General features: G+C 37.6%; 1 protein-coding gene across 2 annotated transcripts in view; it reads left to right on the forward strand.

Moving 5' to 3' along the window:
* LOC5570613 (sodium-dependent nutrient amino acid transporter 1) overlaps positions 1-22114 on the forward strand; it is a 57788-nt gene that overhangs the window by 30874 nt on the left and 4800 nt on the right. Inside the window, exons 4-9 of one of the 2 annotated variants that reach the window (XM_021850739.1) lie at positions 1133-1364; positions 9625-9895; positions 9999-10102; positions 20742-20931; positions 20996-21063; positions 21142-21250. In XM_021850739.1, the coding sequence (XP_021706431.1) occupies positions 1133-1364; positions 9625-9895; positions 9999-10102; positions 20742-20931; positions 20996-21063; positions 21142-21250 (974 nt within the window). Of the gene's footprint in view, positions 1-1132; positions 1365-9624; positions 9896-9998; positions 10103-10237; positions 10342-20741; positions 20932-20995; positions 21064-21141; positions 21251-22114 lie in introns of both variants that reach the window. The other variant, XM_021850734.1, reaches the window with a different exon arrangement.

A 22114-nucleotide genomic window follows, 5' to 3' on the forward strand; every position in this document is an offset into this window, starting at 1 on the left:
ATATAATTATAAAGCCTCAAATGCTCTCAATCCCAACGAAAATAGCTTTTACATGAAGTATCATACCAATACTCCTTACTTTTGCTTAGCTGATTAAGCTGATTAGCTATCAATATTACCCGCATTATCAAAGATGTCCCGTTTTACGGTACAATAGGGTCATAAAGCCATGTCCTAATTTTAGTACCAAACGCTTAAGTTTAGGCCAGAAACACCGATTTACTTGATTTTTAAATGTCCTTCATTCAAGCTCAAGAACCATTTTTAACGGTTTTGAGATTTTTCTTGGCTTAAACTCATATTTTGGGTGTGTTTTGTTTTCCGTGTCCATTCCAAAATTACAAATAGGAACAACCCCAATGTTAAAAAGTTCAGCCCACGTGGCGTTTTTTGTCGAATAAGTGAATGTCAAACATGGTGGAAAGTGTCAAATTTGTACCCATTTTTTAAATTGAAGTTTAAGGGTTTAAGTATGATATAGACGTTATTTGAGCAGAAAAAATGCCAAAATAGTGGCAAGAACACGCTCTTTCGTGTTATTTAATAAAAACAAGTTTTTATCAAAAAATTTAGGATCCTATTTTCTTTCGAAAACAGCAGAAAAAATGGAAATCCGCTTAAATTTCAAGAAGTTATTACTGTTTGAATTTTGGAACAATATGCACAGTCAACACTAATTTTGAAACAGACAGAAGTTTTAAGATTTTTAACATTTTTAATACTTACGACACAAAATTGATTTTTTTACATATTATCAAAAATAAATGTACAGAATCTAGCCATTTTTGGTTTATCAAGTACCATTAATTAATTATTTTAAGTTGGTATGTCCTACCTACTTGCAAAATACTATAAACTTCAAAGATGTCGTTTTACGAAGAATTTAGGTTCGCTCACGGTCATTTACCAACATCATCAATCAAAGTTTTTCGTAGTGAGTTCGAAATCGTTAGTACAGTACTTAACCGAAGATTCGAGAATGGTCATCATAATGCCGAAATAAAAAAAAATATACTGATCCCATTTTTACGACAAAAAGAACATACGAGAAAATGTGTAATTGCGGATAAAAGTGCAGATTTGAATTTTACTTGAATACATTTCCATACAACTTTTTTTTTTATGATTTCAGGAATCGGCATTGGGCAACTTGTCGGCACTACTTCTGTGGTTAGCTACTACGTTTCGTTGATTGCACTTACTCTGCATTACATTTTTGCATCGTTTGCATCCGAATTACCGTGGGCCACTTGTAAAGATAATTGGGCTGATAATTGTGTAGACTCATCACTGGTTGTCAATGAAATGCGGGATAGCAACAGTACATCCGGACAGAAAGTGAGCAGTTCTCAAATATATTTCCTGTAAGTATGTGAATTTTGAAGTACTTTTTCTACAGTATTGAAGCATTCTTCGTAGGTGATTTAAATTTTTACATATTGGTGTCAACTGAACCAACACATTTTCCACAAAAGCCAAATGGGTTGATTTTTATTCTTAATTTACCTTCCTAATGCATTAAGAAAGGGTTACACATTATGCTATAGGGACAAAAATGACCCATGACTTTGAAACGCTCTCAAAAATCCATTTTCGAACCGATTTTCATTCTTTTAGCTTTATATGAAATATATGAAACCTGAAAATGAAACCCTGCTCTGGACACAAGAGCACAAGGGCACCTGGAACCTGTTTCAGAAGGAACTGGTACATATCATGTCCACAAGTTCATACGCATGTATGGTACGACGGTTCAAATTTAATGATTTTTCAAACATTCAGAGCACCAAAGGTACCAACAAGCAGATTTGGCCGGACTTGGTCGGAAAATTCCGGAACCGGTTTCGGTAGGGTGTGTTGAGGACAGAACGTCATATAGTCATATAGTTCCTGACGTTCCGTCTCAACCAGGACAGAGCCCGCTTCTCAGCTTTCCTATGATAAATTTTACAGTTATTTACTAAGAGCTATCTTTGCCGATTGAACATTTTTGCATGTGTGTATCGTGTGGCAGGTTTGAAGATACATGCTCTGAAAAGTCGAGAAAACTCCCAACTCGAAAAGATCTCCGACCGATGGGATTTGAACCCATGTTGGTCTTGCTAAAAAGCTGCGAGTTTACCGCTACGGCTATTTTTGCCGCAAAGAATAACGTTATTATTTCGGAATACCCTTACCCATAAGCATAAACCAAATTAGAAAAAAAAGATAATGTAACAAATCTGCCACATTCTACAAGTCAATTAGAAAAAAAAATAATGTAACAAATCTGCAACATTCTACAAGTCATTATTTATATTTTGAGATCAGTTAATATGGCTCCAGGATTCCTTCAGTAAAACCTCCAGAGATTCCATCAAGAGTTCCTCACGAAATATCTCCAATGTTTCCACCAGACATTTCTCCAGACATTCTTCCAGAGATTTCTTCAGGAATTCTTTCAAAAATTCCTCCAAGGATTGTACCACAAATTCCTTCAAAATAATTTTCACTGTGATTTCGTCAGAGATTCCTCCGAGAATTCCTCCAAGGAGATCTTTTGATCAGCAATTCCTCCAGCTGACAGGTCCTCTAGGGATTCCTCCAAATATTATTCCAGGACTTTCTGCAGGAAAATTTCTACAAGGATTTTTCTAGAGATTTTGCGACTGATTCCTCCAGAAGCTCCGGAAACTTTTCAAGCAACAATTCGAAGGATTGCTCAAGGTGCTTCAGAGATTTATTCAAGAAATATTCAAGCGTTTTCTTATGATATTCCTATAGAGCTTCCTCCAGATATGTTACCAGATACTTCTCCAGGGCACCACGAAAATCTTAACAAAAAATATTGGCTTTATCCAGGAATTCCACCAGGGATCTTAAAGAGCTACTCCTGCTATTTCTCAATAATTTCTGCTGGAATCATCATAAATTCCTCCAAGAAATAATCAGAAATTAACCTAAGAATGCCTCCACAGATTCCTCCAAGAATTTTGCCAGAAATTGCTCGACAAACTCCTCTACTGAAGAAGTTTTTGAAAAGCCCCTGGAAAAATTCTTGGAGGAATCGCTGAAGAAATTCTTTGAGCCATCCTTGGAGGAACCTCTAGAAAAATTTTATGAAGAAATCTTTACAGTAATCTCTAGAGATCGCTGTATGATCTCCTCTGGATTAAATATGGAATAATCTCTGTAGTGTTATATGAAATAACCCTTAGATTAATCACTAGAAGAATATCTGGGAGATTCTTTGACGAATCCTTGCCTAATCCCTGGAAGATTCTTTAAAAAATCCTTTGAAAAAAATCTTGCTGGAGTCTCAGGATGAATACTCGAAGAAATCGATGGAGGAATTCCTGGAGAAATTGATGGGCAAATCTCTAGAGGAATCCCTGGAGATATTCCTGTAAGAATCTCCGAAAGGTTGCCTGAGTAAGTTGCCGAATCAATCAACCTGCGTTATTTGATGAAGGGATCTTTGAAAAATTACCTGGGTTAATTGCTGATGGAATCCCTGCAGGAATCTATGTCGTATGAGCCGGTCTACGGTTTGGATCAGTCTAGTGTTATCCATTCGCGTACGCACCCGAGTCAGTCCACCGCAGTCACGCATATAAGCTAGTCCATGTGAATAAGCAGCGCTACATGTTGGGTGATTTATAGATGGAATTCAGGTTTTCACAGAATCCCTAAATAAATCCTCACAAAGATATTTCTGGATAATCCGTGAAGAAATCCATGGAGAAATCGCTGGAGAAGTACCTGGTGGAATCCATGAAGGGATTTTCCTAGAGGAATCCCTGGTGAAATTCTTAGAGTATTTTCTGATTAATTCCTGGAAGAAGATTCCATGCTTAATCTTTGAAGAAATTTCTAGAGAAATTCTTAAAGGAATCCTCTGAGAAATTTCTAAGGTAAATCCATGGAAGATTGCTTAGAGTAATTCTCGCAGCGATTTTCCTTAAGGACTTCCTGAAGGAATCCCTCAAAAATTCGTGAAGTAAAGGATCCCTGGACGAATTCCTGATGGAATCCCTCGAGAAAATTTTCCTAATTTGGCGTAATCGAAATGGCTACGGGTATTCGAATATAATAATGTTATATTGTGCGGCCAAGATAGCCGTAGCGATAAACACGTACTTTTTCAGCAAGACCAAGCTTAGGAACATGGGTTCAAATCCAATGGATTGGAGATCTTTTCAAGTGGGGAGTTTTCTCGACTTCCCAGAGCATAATGTATCTTCGAACCTGCCACACGATATACACATGCAAACGGGATTGCTGCGCCAATTCGTATTTTAGATAACCTTGAAAACATATTTTACGAGCAACACAGATAAAGAACGATTGAATGGTATCACGCAAATGTATTGTAATCGTGTTTAATTCATTCGTACTATAGAGTGTCCCAGAAAGTATGGGCACGACTTAGATAATGAAAATCATAGTAGTTTTCCGAACAATCAAACATTTCTATATTTTTGTATTATTCTATAGGCTGTTTCAACCAGCTTACTTGATACTTGATGGGCTACAATCCGCTACGTTGAATCTACGCCGAAAGGATAATTCTTCTCCACTGGGCTCGGTCCTGAGCCAATCGCTTCCAGTCGCCCTGAACGGGCCCATACGTCCTCTTCAACTGCAAAAAGCCAACGTGTGCGCGACCTCGTCCGGACTCTCTACTGAATATTATTTTTGCTTGTCGTTCTTCCGGCATTCGTACCACGTGACCAGCCCAACGCAGCCTGCCGTGTTTCATGAGCTTGATAATATCCACTTCTTTATATACTTGGTACTAGAGTTACATATTTCTCAGGAGCACATAAATGTACTGACGAGCCTCCAACCAAACCGTCTCTCAGCGCATCGGAATCCTAGTGTGCTGCGCTAGGTGGAGGCTCACGAAAATTCTAAAAGCGCGCGCTAGATAATGTGCTCTCGGGGAGACTCGTCTCATGCGCTGCTCGGCGCCACGGCTCACCAACGGTCTTCAAGTTGTGAAACAACTGCTTAGTAACGAAGAGCATCTACAACTATTTTCGCCTCATTATGCAGGTGTCTAGATGGCCTATATGATGTGGTCGAAGACTCGCGATCCAAAAGTTACAATTCGAACCTCGTTGAAAACTTTTGTAATCACTTCAATTATTGCGCTGAATTTTGAACAGCACATGTGACGGAGCGCATGAGACCGCAGTGAGACACATCTCAAGAAAAATGAGGCGCACTAAAAAAGGTCTCACAATATACAGCACTCCCGTGTGGTTGCAAGCAATGAGGCTCCTGCACCTAAGGCTACAGCACGTGCACAGTAACTCTACTTGGTACAACTCATGATTCATGCAACGCCGCCAGATGCCATTTTCTTGTTTACCGCCGAGTATTGTTCGCAGTACTTTACGCTGAAAAACTCCAAACGCTTTCCGGTCAACCTCTTTTAACGTCAGGATTCATGGACGTATAGAGCAACCGGAAGGATTAGTGTCCTATATAGCGCGAATTTTCTTTTCGTCTGCAGGCTACGGGACTTAATCTGGTTTCGGAGCCCGTAAAAAGCCCTATTCGCAGCTGCAAGACGCCTTTTCACCTCGCGGGTAACATCATTATCGCACGTCACTAAAGTACCAAGATACACAAATTCTTCCACTACTTCAAAGTTTTCACCACCCAGCACCACTTCACTACCAACGTCACGATTGGAACCACGCTGTCTACAAGTGATCATGTACTTTGTTTTGCTGGTGTGGACGGTAAGTCCAATCCTCGCTGTCTCCCTTTTAAAAGGCACGAATGCCTCTTCTACGGCTCGACGATCAATTCCGATTATATCGATATCGTCCGCAAAACCCAGGAGCATACGCGACCGGGTGACGATGGTACCGCTTCTTTGCACGCCCGCTCTGCAAATAGCTCCTTCGAGAGCAATGTTAAACAAAGGTTTGAAAGCGCATCTGCTTGCTTCAATCCATCTAAGGTTACGAAGGAGGTTGAAGTCCCATCCGCAACCCGCACACTTGATTTCAACCCATCCAACGTTGCACGAATCAGTCTAATCAGTTTCGCCAGAAAACCGAGTTCTATCATTATCTGTCAAACTCATTTCTCTTTACTGAATCGTACGCCGCCTTGAAATCAATGAACAGATGGTGAGTCTGCAAGTTGTATTCCCGGAACTTATCAAGGATTTGTCGCAAGGTAAATATTTGATCCGTCGTTTATCGGCCCTCACGAAAACCAGCTTGGCATTCGCCGACGAAAGACTCCTCGAGCGGTCTCAATCTGTTGAACAGAATACGCGACATTATTTTGTACGCCGAATTGAGGAGCGTTATTCCTCGGTAATTGGCGCACTCCAATCTGTGCCCTTTCTTATACAGAGGACAGATGAGGCCCTCCAGCCAGCTAGCAGGCAATTTGTCTTCCTCCCATATCCTTAACAGAGTACGGTGTAGTATTTCGTACAGCTGCTCACTACCGTGCTTGAAAAGTTCAACCGGGAGCTCGTCTTTTCCAGCAGCCTTACAGTTCTTCAACTCCTTGATCGCTCTTCTAACCTCATCTAGCACCGGGGGCTCCATAGCTTGTCCATCATTGCTGATGATTAATCTGTTCTCAGACGCGCTCGTGTTTTCTCCGTTCAACAATTGCTCGAAGTGTTGTTTCCACCTGGCAGCCACCAATATTTTGTCTGTCAGCAAGTTACCATCAAGATCATTGCACATGACGGGAGACGGCGCTGTTTTTCTCCGTACGCCATTGACAGTTTCGTAAAATCTCCGCATATCATTTTGTTCCATGCTGTTTTACGCCTCAATAATAATATCTTCTTCATACTGCTTTTTCTTTCTGCGGTGAATTCGTTTCTTGGCTGCTCTTGCTTCCTTGTACCGCTCTCTATTCTGCCTGATACCAGACACTAACATACGGCTTCTGGCAGCATTCTTCTCATCCGTCACATTCTGGCACTCCTCATCAAACCAATAATTTCTGGGTCGTCTCTGAGCTGTACCTATCACCTCTCGCACTGCTGTGCTGGATGTGACTCCCACAAATTGTTGAGGTTGTCGCCTACGTTATATCCCCTTGTCCGCTCATCAAGCTTCCGGCGAAACTCGTCTGCTACACCTTCTGTTGATAAGCGCTGGATATTGAAACGCAACGGTCGCTGTGTTCTTGTGTTCTCCGCGGTAGACAACCGTGCACGAATTGTACTAACAACGAGATAGTGATCAGAATCGATGTTTGGACCTAACATCGATGACATCCGAGAAATGTCGGCCGTTAACCAAAACGTGGTCTATTTGGTTGCAGAGCTCGCCATTTGGGTGCATCCAGGTGTGCTTTCGGATAGATGCTGCTGATGACCACCCCTCTTAGGCCGTTGTCATTGGTGGCAGAGTGAAGGCTCTCCGTACCAATTATTGGGCGGAAAAAAATCCTCTCTTCCGACCTGAGCGTTGGCATCCCCGATAACAACTTTTACGTCATGTTTTGGGCACTCTCCGTAGGTCTTGTCGAAACAATCATAAAACGCATCCTTCGTGTCGTCGGGTTTATCGTTTGTCGGCGCATAGATGTTGATCAGACTGTAGTTGAAGAATTTGCCCCGTAACCTCAATACGCAGATTCGTTCATTAAACGGTTTCCACCTCATAACTCGCTTCATCTGTTTTCAGATCACTATGAATCCGACACCATGCTCTGCCTTATCGCTGCCACATGGTAGACGTTGTATTTGATAGCTGTGTTGGCGACGGGATCCATCGCCCTGAATTCACGTTCTCCAGTTCTAGGTCATCTTACTTCCTAGCCACGCTCACTCCTACCTTCTGCAATTCACGAGCCAAAAGACTCACTCGTCCGGCTTCATTTAACGTCCTGACATTCCAGATACCGAGTTTCCAATCATAGTCCTTATTTTGTTGCCAGGTCGGTTGCCGAAAATATCGTTCGTTATTTATCCTTTCTCCATTTTTCGTGGTAGCTAAGAAATTCGATATGCTACCTTACCAGGGTCGCGATCCCTACATCACGATGGTGATTGCTGCCACCTTAGGTGTAGCTGACATGATACAGCATTTCATACTCAGCCGCTGGATGGCAGAACAGACGCTGTTTGAGCCGCACCTCCTTGGTGGACAGACGCTCCATTTCAACCAGCATCTGTGATAAATATATTTGAATCAATAATCGTTAAATTTTAATTTTAGAAAATCAATTCTTATCTGGTCGGTACAGATCCTACATTTCGTTTTTGTTGAAAAATAACTAGTAAAATATGTTTTTTATCAAAATCTTTCTACGTGGTGACTTTAAGTACATTGTATCAAGGATATTTCACATAATTTTTTGATTGAAATTTCATTTGGCTTTGTTAGCGAAAACTTGAAAAAATTGTAAAATTCGAAATAAAAAAAGTTATAATTCTTCAGGTATTTTAAATAGTAATAAAAATAATACATTTCAGATCTACGAAAGGTTAATCCCTATTCTCTTGGATAGGCAACTTTAATTTTTGATTTATTCATGTTCTTATCTAAATAAAAGAATTTATTTTTTGACCATTTTCAAATCGACCACGGCTGGAATCGGATTTTTGGTGCTAATACAAATTTTAGATGCTTAAGTTTAAAACTTCAATTTGAATAAGTGATAGTCCGATCAATAATCATGTCGTCGCTGATAAATATATTTTTTGCAGATGTTTATAATACGCACTTTCTGACATAGAACAAATTTTGTGAAACAAAGTCGCTCAAAAATAACGTGATTTGTGCAAGACTGATAAGAGATGCCTCAACAAAATGTTACGTAATCAACACTTTAATAATTAAATTATTTATTAAAAAATCGCAATCTACTCTTGTTTGGTACAGTAATCAAATGTGTATAAATCAGATTTTTATTATCACTGTTTACTAGTCTTGAAATGGCAGTATGGTGAAGTCATGCCCATACTTTCTGGGACACCCTGTATGCATGGTAAGGAGAAATTATACCTAATTTCCACCATTTGATTTATTTTATTAAAAAAAATCACCTAAAACACATTGCCTTCGAGTCGAGTCTAGTACACGACACTGAAGACGGCCTTACAGTTGAGCTCGAAATACGCGTATCTGTCAAAGGATACAAACTTTAGTGGAATTAAATGGTATAGTACTAAATTCGGTTTTTCATCTACTAGTTACCTTCATGTTTCTAGAATCCCCCCAGAACCAAATCCTGGTTGCGCTACTGTCTGGATATGATATGTACCAGTTCCTTCTGAAACGGGTTCCAGGTGTCCTTGTGTCCAGAGTGGCCATACTTACACAAATGTCCAGGGTTTCATTCTCCGGTTTTATATATTTCGTATAAAGATAATAGAATGAAAATCGGTTCAAAAATGGATTTTTGAGAGCGTTTCAAAGTCATGGGTCATTTTTGATAATGTGTAACTTTTTCTTAATGTATTAGGAAGGTTAAGTGAGCGTTACGAGGGGTGAAATGTTTCTTCTTGTTAAAACGAGGGGGGCTAACAATCGAATTCACCTGATTTTATCCCGGTATCTATCTAGTAGTTTATCACAATTTATGTAGCATGCAGTTCTATTAGTGAATTTAGAAACAGCATTATTAAAATAATTTCGCGTTTTTCAGAGATATAGTGCTCAAAGAAAAAGACAGCATCGACGACGGTATAGGGGCTCCCGATTGGAAGCTTACGCTTTGGCTGTTGCTGGCTTGGGTGGTTATCTTCTTAGTGCTCGTGCGTGGCGTGAAAAGCTCTGGAAAGGTAGCCTACTTTTTGGCGATTTTCCCATATGTTGTGCTTATCATCATTTTAGTTCGTGCACTTACGCTTGAAGGAGCCGTCGACGGAGTAATCTTTTTCATCAAACCACAGTGGGGCGAATTACTTAATCCTAAGGTAAGTGACTGTTTGCACTGAATTATCGCCAATTAGCTGAAACTGACCTAATGATATCTCAAGCACATAATTTGAATAAATGCTTCTCACAACATCGTACCAGGTGTGGAAGGAAGCAGTGGTTCAGTGCTTTTTCTCACTAGCAGTTGGAATGGGACCGGTCATAATGTATTCATCATATAACAATTTTAAACACAACTCCTATAGGTAGGTGGACTGGTCCTGTCTAACAAAGGCAATTGTTCAACAAATAATTAGCTTATCATCCTTGCAATTACCAACCAAATGTGACTAACTTATGCGCCAAATATGTAATTCTTTGAAATGTATCTCATCTACTAGGTATGGTACTCTGCTACTACACAGTTGTTCTTTTCGCTCTCTGTAGGCATGGGAAGTATAATAATGTTCTCGTCTTACAATAATTTTCATCACAACATATATAGGTAAGGACTATCATTTTATTCGATGTTTTTATTCATCAAACATAAACTAACTCCAATGTTGCTTATAGTTCAGGCTTAATGAATGAGATCGTTTCTAATCAGAACTTCAAAAATATGTTTTATATACGCCTTAATAGATGAAAAAACTTATTTCATTTTATGTTTGATATCTTTCTAACACGAACGATAGATAAACATAATTAAAATACTAATTTATTCTTGGTTTTACCTGATCAAAAAATTGAATTGAAGAGGGGGCCCAAATAATCAGAACTTCGGATAGAAGGATATTTTCGAAGCAAAGCAGCTTGTTTGAAGTTGATCTGTAGCATTCTATTCAGGTTTACTTGAAAGTAAAGTTAAGAATTTTGACAAACGTTTATTTAATTTATGCACTTTGTTCCCCTTTCCTTGATGCATTTCACTTTCACTTATTCACACATTTCAATATGCAGGGAAATCACAATTTGACGAGATTTCTGCACAGGCACTCAAGTAAACATGTTTTTCTAGATCACACATTACGAAATGATTCTAATTTGCGTTAAATAGTACTCAAAATTTCGTTCTCCCATTGGAATGTCTTATTAGACGTAACCCAATTGGGTTACACTTTACCCCCCTTTGAGCACAATGTATTAATACAAGATAAATGATGTCGGAAAAATTAAATAAAATTCTGTATTTATACCATTGACGCCCCACATTAAAGGACCTTTTTTGAAAATATAAGATCGGCCCAAATTTTCTAGTAAGTACTATTTGTTATTATTGGGACACTTGTTCCCTCTGTTTACTAAAGCCTAGCGAAGTAATTTTTGTACTGCACATTTTTTCATCAGATATGAATATTACAGTTCTTTTAAAATGGATGTTTCCAAATAGAATTTGATTGCACCATTTACAGTATTGGAAAAAAAACATTTGCAACTTTTTCAATTTTCCGTAAGGTATTGTCAATTAAGGCTTAGATTTCAGTTATTTATAGAGTGATATAAAAAAAATTTTCACAGCACGCATAACTTGAATTTCATCATATATTTTTGATTGATTTTTCTAATCACGACTTCAAAAGCAATAACGGTTTGACTAAAGTTTTTGACCAGTTACTACGGAATACTGTTCTGTCTCAAGAACAAAAACACCTCCAGTTTAAACTAAAGGGTGGTCCTTTCGGTTTTCTCATATTAGTGGACCCCTTCGTACGTCAGCTAACAAAACAGTTTGCAAAAAAGCCCATTTTTTGATAAATCATATTTTTTCGGGACACATAGCAAACTTAGTAGCATTGTATATAGGAAAGATATAGCTTTCATTTGAAGCTAAACCAATTTTGGCTGCCTTTTTAACTCGGCCGCCATCTTGAATTTTGTCAGAAAAACCGTTTGAAAGAATCGGATTGTTTTTTTTTTCAACGGAGACATCGTAATTTAACATGATTAGCCCTGATGGCAAAAAAATAAATTCTTTCAACTGTTTAAAGCAAAGATGGTGTTGAATTTCAAGATGGCTGCCAAATTTTTCAACCTCAAAATTATACTCCGAGTTTTGACAGTTCGTCCACATCGGAACAAAGTCTGCTTCTCAGCTGTTTAATTTCACTATTTTCTCACATGGATGTTGCTGCCGCTCAAGACGATACTTTATGAAAATGACGAACAGCATGTCTGAACGTGCGCAAACAGAAGTTATTAATACGGATTTGATAGCTGCTTTAGATAAATTAAATCACCGCATAGCTATTGCAAAGCTAGATAGACTGGGAATCAACGGCAGTCTTTTGCAATGGTTTCAATCGTACCTGACCGGTCGTCATCTGTTCGTCGGTTTGTGAGACTACCAGTCGCCTACTTTTGCTGTCACATCTGGGATTGGATATCCAACACTCCTTTAAGCAGCACATCTCGTTTGTCGTTGACAAAGCTTCCAAAATTCTAGGGCTTAAACATTTCTCGGATATATACTGTCTTCAATCGCTCTACTGCTCCCTGTCTCGTTCCGTCTTAGAGTACTGCTCGGTAGTTTGGACGCCTCACTACAACAATGGAGTCGAAAGAGTTGAATCCGTTCAAAGGAGATTTTTGAGATTTGCACTACGAAGACTTCCGTGGTCGGATTCCTATCGGCTGCCGAGCTATGAAAGCCGTTGCCAACTTATTCGCCTGGAACCCCTGTCCGTCCACAGAGATACAGCTAAAGCTTTGTTTATTGCCGATATTCTGCAAGGACACATAGATTGCCCTGCCCTGTTGGAGCAAGTCAACATAAATGTGCAGCCCCGATCCCTTCGGAATAACGTGACGCTAAGATTACCTCTTCAAAGAACTAATAGACCATTTCCGTCAGATCTAACCCCCAGTTTTTGTTTTTTTTTTCTTCGAAAGACAATCATTTTTAATGAATATTAACGCTTTCAGATTTTGTTTATATGCACTCCTGATTTTCTTACAAATTTTTGAAAACATGGATACTCACCACATTTTGAAAAATGATTCGAGATGCAGCACAGTTTGTTCAACCCTATGGGTATCAGCGTGGGGATTTTGCAACAGTTTTTCGATTCCACCCCTGCATTGCAAGGAGAAAACGGAAAACCCATATTTAAGTATTTTTTAACTTACTTTTGAGTTATTTTTCTCTCCCTGTTTCATTCGCTCCTTCTATTGTTGTCAGAGAGCGAAGAGCAAAACAACCCAAAAACCGAACCTTTGTGCGTTACCTCAAATTTGAGTAAGTGGCATAGTACTGAAAGTTGAGTTATTTGATCTGCCGGTTGAGTGAAAAGAACTTAGCTAGTAGGTATTTTTTCGCATGGCTGCAAATGAAAACAACTTCCCCATCAACTCAAAATTAGGTTAACGCACCAACCCCCGGAATTGAGTGGAATGAACTCACTTTTGAGTACTTCATTGTTGCTTGTTTACATTTGGAAACGTCAAATCAGGTGCGCGCTCAAACTGACCGTGATCCCGGTCAGGGCGCCATAAACAGGAGCGCCAACGAAACTAACCTGAAATTACTCAAACAAACGTTTTTGAACCAGGTTGGAACTTGCGCAACCCGTTCTGAATCACAGTTTCAACCCCAACCCGATTCAGGTCTTCCTTTAGGAAAATATTGTCGCATCGCTACCAAACCGGATCGCGCCAGTGAGACTCGCGACGCGCATCGGCGAGTTGATCAGTTGGCATTTTGAAATCAGTTTTTTAGTGTGGCGCTGCATTCTTACGATTTTTATGAACACAGCGCACTATTCACATATTAACTGCGACGCTCGGGCCCGAGAAAACAATAATTTTAAATAAATGTTGGTTGGAGCTGAGAAACAGGCTCGGTTCCAGTAGGGATGTAATGCCATGGAAAAAAAGAATAAGACGAAGAGTGTACGTAACCTGTTTTTAGTGGTAGCCTAGAAAATCAACATGTTGAGTGCTAACAAGGTGAAAAACTCAGTCTAATATTTAAAATCAAGATGGCGTCAAAATCCAAGATGGTCGCCACATTTTTTAACTTAACTCTTATTCTTCACTTGACTCGAAGCAAACGCCAACGATTGTTGAAGAAAACTTGTTTCTTTGTTGTACAAAAAATGATGGTTGCATTGATTGCACTCGTCATATACGTCAAAACGTAGAACACGATTTAGAAAATCGTTTATTTCATAGGGTAAATATTATTGCTCACATAGTTTTTGTAGCCTATCTCACTCATTTTTTTCCCAGGTTTCTAATGGTGAGCTCAGAATTCAAAACCAGCGGTGTGCAAATGATGAGAAATTGTTTTTTCTGACAAAATGCAAGATGACGACCAAATTCAAAATGGCCGCCAATTTTGTTTTGTTCAAATGAAAGCTATATACTTCCTCTATACGGTTGTAAGACAAAAGGTCGAAGGAGAAAAAGTCGAATGGACAAAAGGTCGAAGGGACAAAAGGTCGTATGGACAAAAGGACGAATGGACAAATAGTCGAATGGACAAAAGGTCAAATGTAAAAAAGGTCGTATGGATAAAAAGTCGAATTGACAAAAAGTTGAATGGATTAAAGGTTGAATGGACAAAAGGTCGAACGGACGAAAGGTCCAAATTTTACCGTTGAAAAGATTATAGTACACTCAGTTGTTAACATTTTGACCACAAATTTCTCCCTTCTCATGTGAAGTTTTTCCTTCTTCTAAATGATAGCTATTTTTTTTTTTGAACTACCGTTTGAAGCAATAATTTGTATTAAGGCTATTATTTTCTGAACGTCGGTTGTTATTATGGTGCACTCCAAAGCATAGAGTAATTATTATTAGCTTTTTATTTGATACATTTTCAATAGAGATTTGTCCTCCTATTAAACATTAGCTGTTCTTTTGGAGTTATACATTATAGTGATTTTATACTGTTGTAGTCACTTGTATCAACGATTATTCCTTCTTCTAAACATCGGTTGTCCTTCATAGATTTCACATTTACATCTCACATGTATTTTTTTTTTTGTTTCAATTGAAGTGTTGCATTCTTATAAATAAATATCGGCTGTTCTTCATGCTTCAGAGTGTTTATGAGCATTTCAATTGCATTTTTAAAAAGGGTTTTCCTTCTTTTGAACTTTGTCTAAGGCTGTCTTGGTAGTGTCATTCTCAAAACACACCCAAGCCGTTCCCATAGGGGACGTTAGCCACAAGGAAGGACGTTTCAAGTAATACTGTTTCATATGGTATGCCCTCTTCAACATCTAATCCAATTTCACTCGCCGTTCCCTTACGGTACCTATCCATCTAGTATTCATTGCTTTCTTCTCCATGCTCCCTCTTACTTCGAGCAAAATAGACCGATTTGCCGATAAACAAATTCAAAAATTTGTTTATAAGTATTGCTAAACACATGAGGTTTGAGTTCTGAGGCAAATTAAACAAATAAATTGCCATACAAGCTGACAAACTTGCATACAAGTTGGCTGAAATAGTCAAATTTAGCATTTTCAACAGCCAATATCTCAAAAACTAGATGTGATATGATATTTCTGAAAACGGCAATGGATTCAGCAATCTTTAATGAAGTAAATAACGGTATTTTGATGCTTGAGACAAAAACGTGTTCCGCAGTGTAATCATCCTTTTTCTGAATTTACGTCCCAACTGGTAGGGTCTGCTTCTCTACTACTCAAGCATTTAATGAGAGCTTTTCTGATAATTTGATCATTTTTGCATTTGTGCATCATGCTTTTTATTAGACGATGATCAGCAACCCGAACCGAGAGAAGATAATTCAAGAAATGCGGGTGTGATGTCGCAACACCTTCGACCTGAAATCTACCCATGCTCTGAATTGAGGTTCACAGAAAACACATACCGTAAACTGGGGTGTTAAGGACTCGTGGGGTTTTAAGGAATTGAACTTCTCAATCAAGTTCGACAAATCACAGAAACCTAGAAAGTCGATATATGAGTCATCTAAAATGCTCTATTTGTTCAGAGGATCGTGAACTGCATTATGTAATAGGAGCTGTCTATTAATATCAAGTATTGTGGTTTCTAGAGTTTGAATACCTTTCAAAACATTTTTGCTCGAATTTTATGGGCTAAATACATTTATCTACAAAACCATGAAATATATTTGAGAAAAATTCGCGAGTAAGGTAGAAGATAAGGAAATTTAATTGAGATCATAGTACAGGCAAAAACTTCATAAAATTATGCCTGGGTTTCAATTTTTGGAAACTTTTATGAAAAAAGTCTCGTTTTGAAAATAAGTGAGGTGTTAAGGAATTATCTATTATAACTTTTCTAAGTAACTAAACTCATTAAATTTATGCCGTAATATATTTCAATATAGTTTTGAGTTGCTCCGTGAAGTTGAACTGCAATGTAAAGTTAAGGGATCTATTTAGTAAGTCACTAAATATCACCAAATATGACTTATTTCAAAATTTAGTAAAATTGGCTGGAAAAACTAAATAAAAACTGATTAATGTTGGGTTTTTTATGATAATATTTTCAAAAGTTGTTCCATTACATTAGAGAAAAGTTTGCATATAGGAATGATTATCTTATTTGAAATGGTTTTGGAGCTATTAATTCTTTTAAGTATTACCTAGGTCCTAGATAAACAATTATAGTATAAGGTTATTTCCGAGCTTTTTTTGGAAAATATATAGTGTGAGCGATTTCCGCTCTGTATTGGAAACTTTTCGTTAGGATTTTTCCCGATCATGCCACTGGGTGTTACATGCAAATCCGTTGCTTTATTTAAAAGGCAAATTGGACACTTACCCTATTCACACTTAAAGCTTGTTGAAATTATCCTTCTTTTGACAAGTCATGACAAGATTGCTCTGCACTGTTCTAGAATACGAATGCTGCATATAAGTATAAAAATCTTCTCAAGACAATTGTGCGATGCACTGATAGCTTGCTTGAAAATAGAATCAATAGGTATGAGAGATTTAGCAGTTAAAATAAAATGGTTAGCGTTTTCAGAAGTTCCAACTTGAATTATGTTGAAGTAATATCATCTTTAGATTTACCAAGACCTTTAGAGTTGAAGGGACACATCAACGATGTTGACCAAAATAATATGTTTTTTGCTGTTAGCGAAATATAGTTTTATATACAATGCTCAAATCCCTTAACACCCCATTTTGCATTTTCGTCAAAAATCACACATTTTTATGATTATCTCAGAAATCTGCCATAGGATCGTCTTCATTGTAATTGGCTTTTGATATACACGCCGGGAGAATGGTAGGATTGTATTTTGTTCAATTATTGGCATACTAGAAGTTGTTCGAATTTTAAGTGGAATTTTTTTTTCATCCCTTAACACCCCATTTTACGGTACATTACTCTTGGACTCAGACTCATTTCTCTTCAGAACCACCTGATGGTATTACTCCGAGGAGAGACTATTGCACATAGCACTTTAACACATGCAGCAGTAGGGTGGGGCTTATTTCCAAAAATCTTCCGTAGTCTGGATTTACAAAGTGGAAAATAATCATCGGTCCCAAAATAACATCCTGTGAAAAAATGAGAATTTTTGGTGAAGGTTTAGAGGTGGCGCAAAGGGCGTAATTGCAGTTTTCCCATTTTAGTGAACTCTGAAAAATTTTGGTATGCTTTTCAGCTTGTTTTGGTGATTTCAGGACCCTCAAAGGCAAAAAATCACCTCAAAATTGCGATATCTCCACTCCTTTAGATGATATTTGATGAAATATATTTATGCATGCGATTTTTGGCCCTTGAATAGGTTACGCTTACTGATTACTATGAACCCGTATAAGCATATGAATAGCTGAGGAGGATTTCTATGCTAGTAGAATGGAACAAAGAGCAAAGAAGAATGAGAGAAAGAACAAGAACACAGAAGAATGTAAGGTGGGGTGGGTGAAACAGGTGGGAGGGTTTAACTGATTATATTATATTAGATTGAACTGCGGAACCGTGAAAATGTCTCGGTTGGATGTATGAGATGTGATTATATGCAAGTTTAACACTAATTTAGTATTTTAGAATGTCTGTTTAATATAAATCCAGCAATTGCTTTTATAAAATGAAAAAAAAACAGAGGAGGGGCTATAGAGGCTCAAAATCCGTACACTTCATACAAATAAAAGGCGTTTTATATGAAGTGGAAGGGTTTAGATTCATTTCTTAGGTGTACGGATTTTGACCTGCACGATATATCCTTATTAGGTAAATCCATAAACGATTTCTGCTCTCTAGCAACAACAGTTCCTCTTAGAATTCCCACAGGAATTTCTGGATTATGATGCCATTTCAGAAATAAATTTGGGCTTCCAATACTTCACTTTCGCCACAACACCTTCAACATAGCTTCGGACAAACAAATGCAGTTGCAATACATCGTTCTACACCTATATTTGAAATCGATGTATATACACAACAGCAGAAGGAAAAAGTCGGTAGTCAAAATTCAAATCAGTGCACGAGCTTCTATAGGGTGCAAGAAATAAAGGTTGAAAACCTCTCGAATAAAACCAAATCTCCAGGATGTATATTTTGCAACGATCCCTTTCCATAAATTGCTATCAACATTCAGGAAAAAAACAATCAAACGATTATTGAACTAAAGCAGTGAAGTGTATTTATTGACATGCATTTATTTATATCTACCAGGAGAATAATGATGAAACTTCGCATATGGAGTTGATGACATTTTAGCCGTTACTGCAATTTTTCCATAAAGAGTAATCTAAAATCGTATGCATGGGTTGAAAACTAGAGATGGGTCAAAAATTGGTGCTCTTCCCCTACTTGAAGAAAAATTGCTCGAAATATTTCTGAAGTAGAAAATATTAAGAACTCAATATTATCATCGTTTTCTACTGGAATTTTTCTACATTGCGTAAAATCGAGATTTTTCAAGATTCCTCAGTTACACTCAAGATATCACCTCCCTCCCCACCTTACATTCTTCTGTGTTCTTTCTCTCATTCTTCTTTGCTCTTTGTTCCATTCTACTAGCATAGGAATCCTCCTCAGCTATTAAAATGCTTATTCGGGTTCATAGTAGTCAGTCAGCATAACCTATTCAAGGGCCAAAATTCGCATGCATAAAATATATTTCCTCAAATAGCATCTACAAGAGTGGAGATATCGCAATTTTGAGGTGATTTTTTGCCCTTAAGGGTCCTGAAATCACCAAAACAAGCTGAAAAGCATACCAAAATTTTTCAGAGTTCACTAAAATGGGAAAACTGCAATTACGCCCTTTGCGCCACCTCTAAACCTTCACCAAAAATTCTCATTATTTCACAGGATGTTATTTTGGGACCGATGATTATTTTCCACTTTGTAAATCCTGACTACGGAAGATTTTTGGAAATTAGCCCCACCCTAATGCAGCAGCCTTGAACATTGTTACAGAGAACCAGCCTCGACAGAGTGAACCATCTAGCGAGTGGCACTTAGCGTTACATAATTCCCAGAAGAACACAAATGAACTAACGAGTCTCCAACCAAACTGCCTTTCAACGCAGTGTGCTGCGCTAGACGGAGGTTCACGAAAATTCTAAAAGCGCGCGCTAGGGGAGATTCATTACGTGCGCTGCTTGGTGCTACTCTTGCCATTGGTATCCAACTGCTTAGTAACGAAGAGTCTCTACAACTATTTTTACCTCATCATACAGGTGTCTAGATGGTCTACAAGATACGATCAAAGACGCGCGATCCGGGAGTTTTTTCGATTTCAATTTCGATTCTCGAGAATCCCTGGAGAAATTTTTTAAGAAAGAATTACTGTTGCTTTTATACAGGATCAAAATTGGTTGAATTGGGTCCTGAAATTTTTAACGAATTCTTGTTTTTGTTTAATAATACGAAACAGCATGTTCTTGCAACTACTTAATCAATTTCTCCAACTCAAATAACGACTATAATATATTTAAACTTTAAGTTTAAACAAGGTTCTAATTATGTACCTTGACACTTTTGATCATGTTTGACGTTCACTAAATTTGAGTTGAAACCAATGGGTGTGACAAAATCTCAAAAATCGTAAAAAAATGTTTTTTGAAATAAAACCAACGAAAAGCATTTAAAAATTAAGTAAACATGTGTTTTTGGACTAAACTTAAGCGATTGGTACTAAAATTAGAACAGGGCTTTAGAACCCTATTGCGAAAAACAGCGGCAAAGAAATGATTCCTATGGAATATTTTGAAGAATGCCTAGGGTAAGTGTACCAGTTATGGACATAGTGGTTCCCTATTTCGCCATACGTGTTAATTTGAATAATTCCACATTTCAAATTTTTTTATGTATATCAGGAGTTAGATATACGATATAACTTGATGTTAAAACATTCGAAAAGATTAAAAATGAGGAAGTTATCGAAATTGTACATATGGCCAAATAGGGAACCACTATGGCCATAACTGGTACACTTTCCCTATATATTATTTCAGACGGGAGGAATTCCAGGCAATCCCAGATGGATTGACTAAAGGATTTTTTTTTCAAGATCTAGAGAACTTAATGGAGGCATTTTTGTGCAATTTTTTTTATGAAACTACTAAGAACTTTAAAATTACTGTATTCCTAGACGATTCATGACGTTATCCGTTTTACTTTAGTTACACCTAAAAAAAAACTGATGAATTTCGATATCCGTGCCAGGAGAGGCATTTGGAAGAACTTGTGAACGAATGTCTACAGTAATTCCAAGAAAAACTCATGAGTTTGAAACAGGTTTAAAATCGCCTATCATTAAAATTCTGACTTGAATATACTCAAAGGCCCTGTATTACACAAAAAAAATCATGTAGCATTTCAAAATTAAAATAGATTCTAAGAAATGTGTATAGTCCTTACTAATGCTCCTTTTCCAACGTAATGTTAATTATAAAACATAGTATTTTTACAAGAAATGAACTAATTTCATCTTATTTCCAGAGATGCAATGATCGTGACAACCCTGGACACATTTACTAGTTTATTAGGAGGCATGACAATTTTCAGCATATTAGGAAATCTCGCTCACAATCTTGGAATTGAAGACATTTCCAAAGTGGTCAAAAGTGGCACAGGCTTAGCATTTATCTCATATCCCGATGCCATCGCTAAATTTGACATTGTACCACAGGTAAGTATTTCAATTTTTACAGGTTTGATAATTATTTTCAAATACTATTCTATACTCCATTTAGCTGTTTTCCGTGTTATTCTTCTTCATGTTGTTTGTGTTGGGCGTAGGCTCGGCAGTAGCCTTACATGGGTAAGTTTGGATAGCACAATAAATTGAATGCAAACATTTGTAATAACGAGATTTTCTTTTCGTTTTTTTTTTCATCAGAGCAATAATAACTGCATTTTGGGATGCCTTCCCAAAGCGAAAATATTGGCATCTGGCACTTATTTTATCCACGATTGGATTCTGCACAGGATTGGTGTATATTACACCTGTAAGTATTGAGTGTTGTAAGAAAAATTCCAATACAATGGGGTGAAAAAAATGTTAGGCTTAACCAGTGAATCAAATCATCGAAAAAGACGCACAACAAGCACGCTCACAATCGTTTGTCCCAACTTTTGCGGATTGAAAGAAAAAAAAATGTGCTTTTTAGCTCGTGATTAATCAGTTATTTTAAACACAAAATTAAATTTGTTTGATAGGGTACCAGTTATGGACATAATGGTTCCCTATTTCGTCATACGTGTTAATTCGATTATCATTAAATTTTTAATCATTTTGTGTGTTTAAGTGGTTTGATATCAAATAAATATTGATGTTGAAGCATTCAAAAATATTCAAAAAGTTAAATTTTTCGAGAAAACACATATGGCCAAATAGGGGACCACTATAGCCATAACTGGTACACTTTCCCTAATTGTTATTTGATAATGTGGCAATGTTTACCAACATGAAAAAAGTTCATTTGTTGTTGCGGTATGAGATTGTTGCAACAATAATAAGAAAGGAGAATGTCTTTATTATTGCGTGTTGGTTGACAGCTGATTCACTGACTAAAACAAAATTTTTAAAAGATCTATTAAAAAAGGCGGATATAGGTTTTAAGCGAAACTTGCGAAATTATTTTAACAAAACATACTGAATGAACGCTCTCAAAATGATAGCTTTCAATGTGTCAAATGCATAGCCTGATTCGCTACTTGCCGCATGGTAACGCATATCGCTAAAGTCTATGCACTACAAATCATAAATCGGAAAAAAAATCTATGGCGAGATGCATTTGACGAACCACCCACGGCCCACTTGTTACTTACAGGCCGTGTTACTCCCAGCCTAGATGAGACCCCCGTCTCCA

The sequence above is a fragment of the Aedes aegypti genome, chromosome 1 (assembly GCF_002204515.2).
Source record: "Aedes aegypti strain LVP_AGWG chromosome 1, AaegL5.0 Primary Assembly, whole genome shotgun sequence".
NCBI classification, from domain to species: domain Eukaryota; kingdom Metazoa; phylum Arthropoda; class Insecta; order Diptera; family Culicidae; genus Aedes; species Aedes aegypti.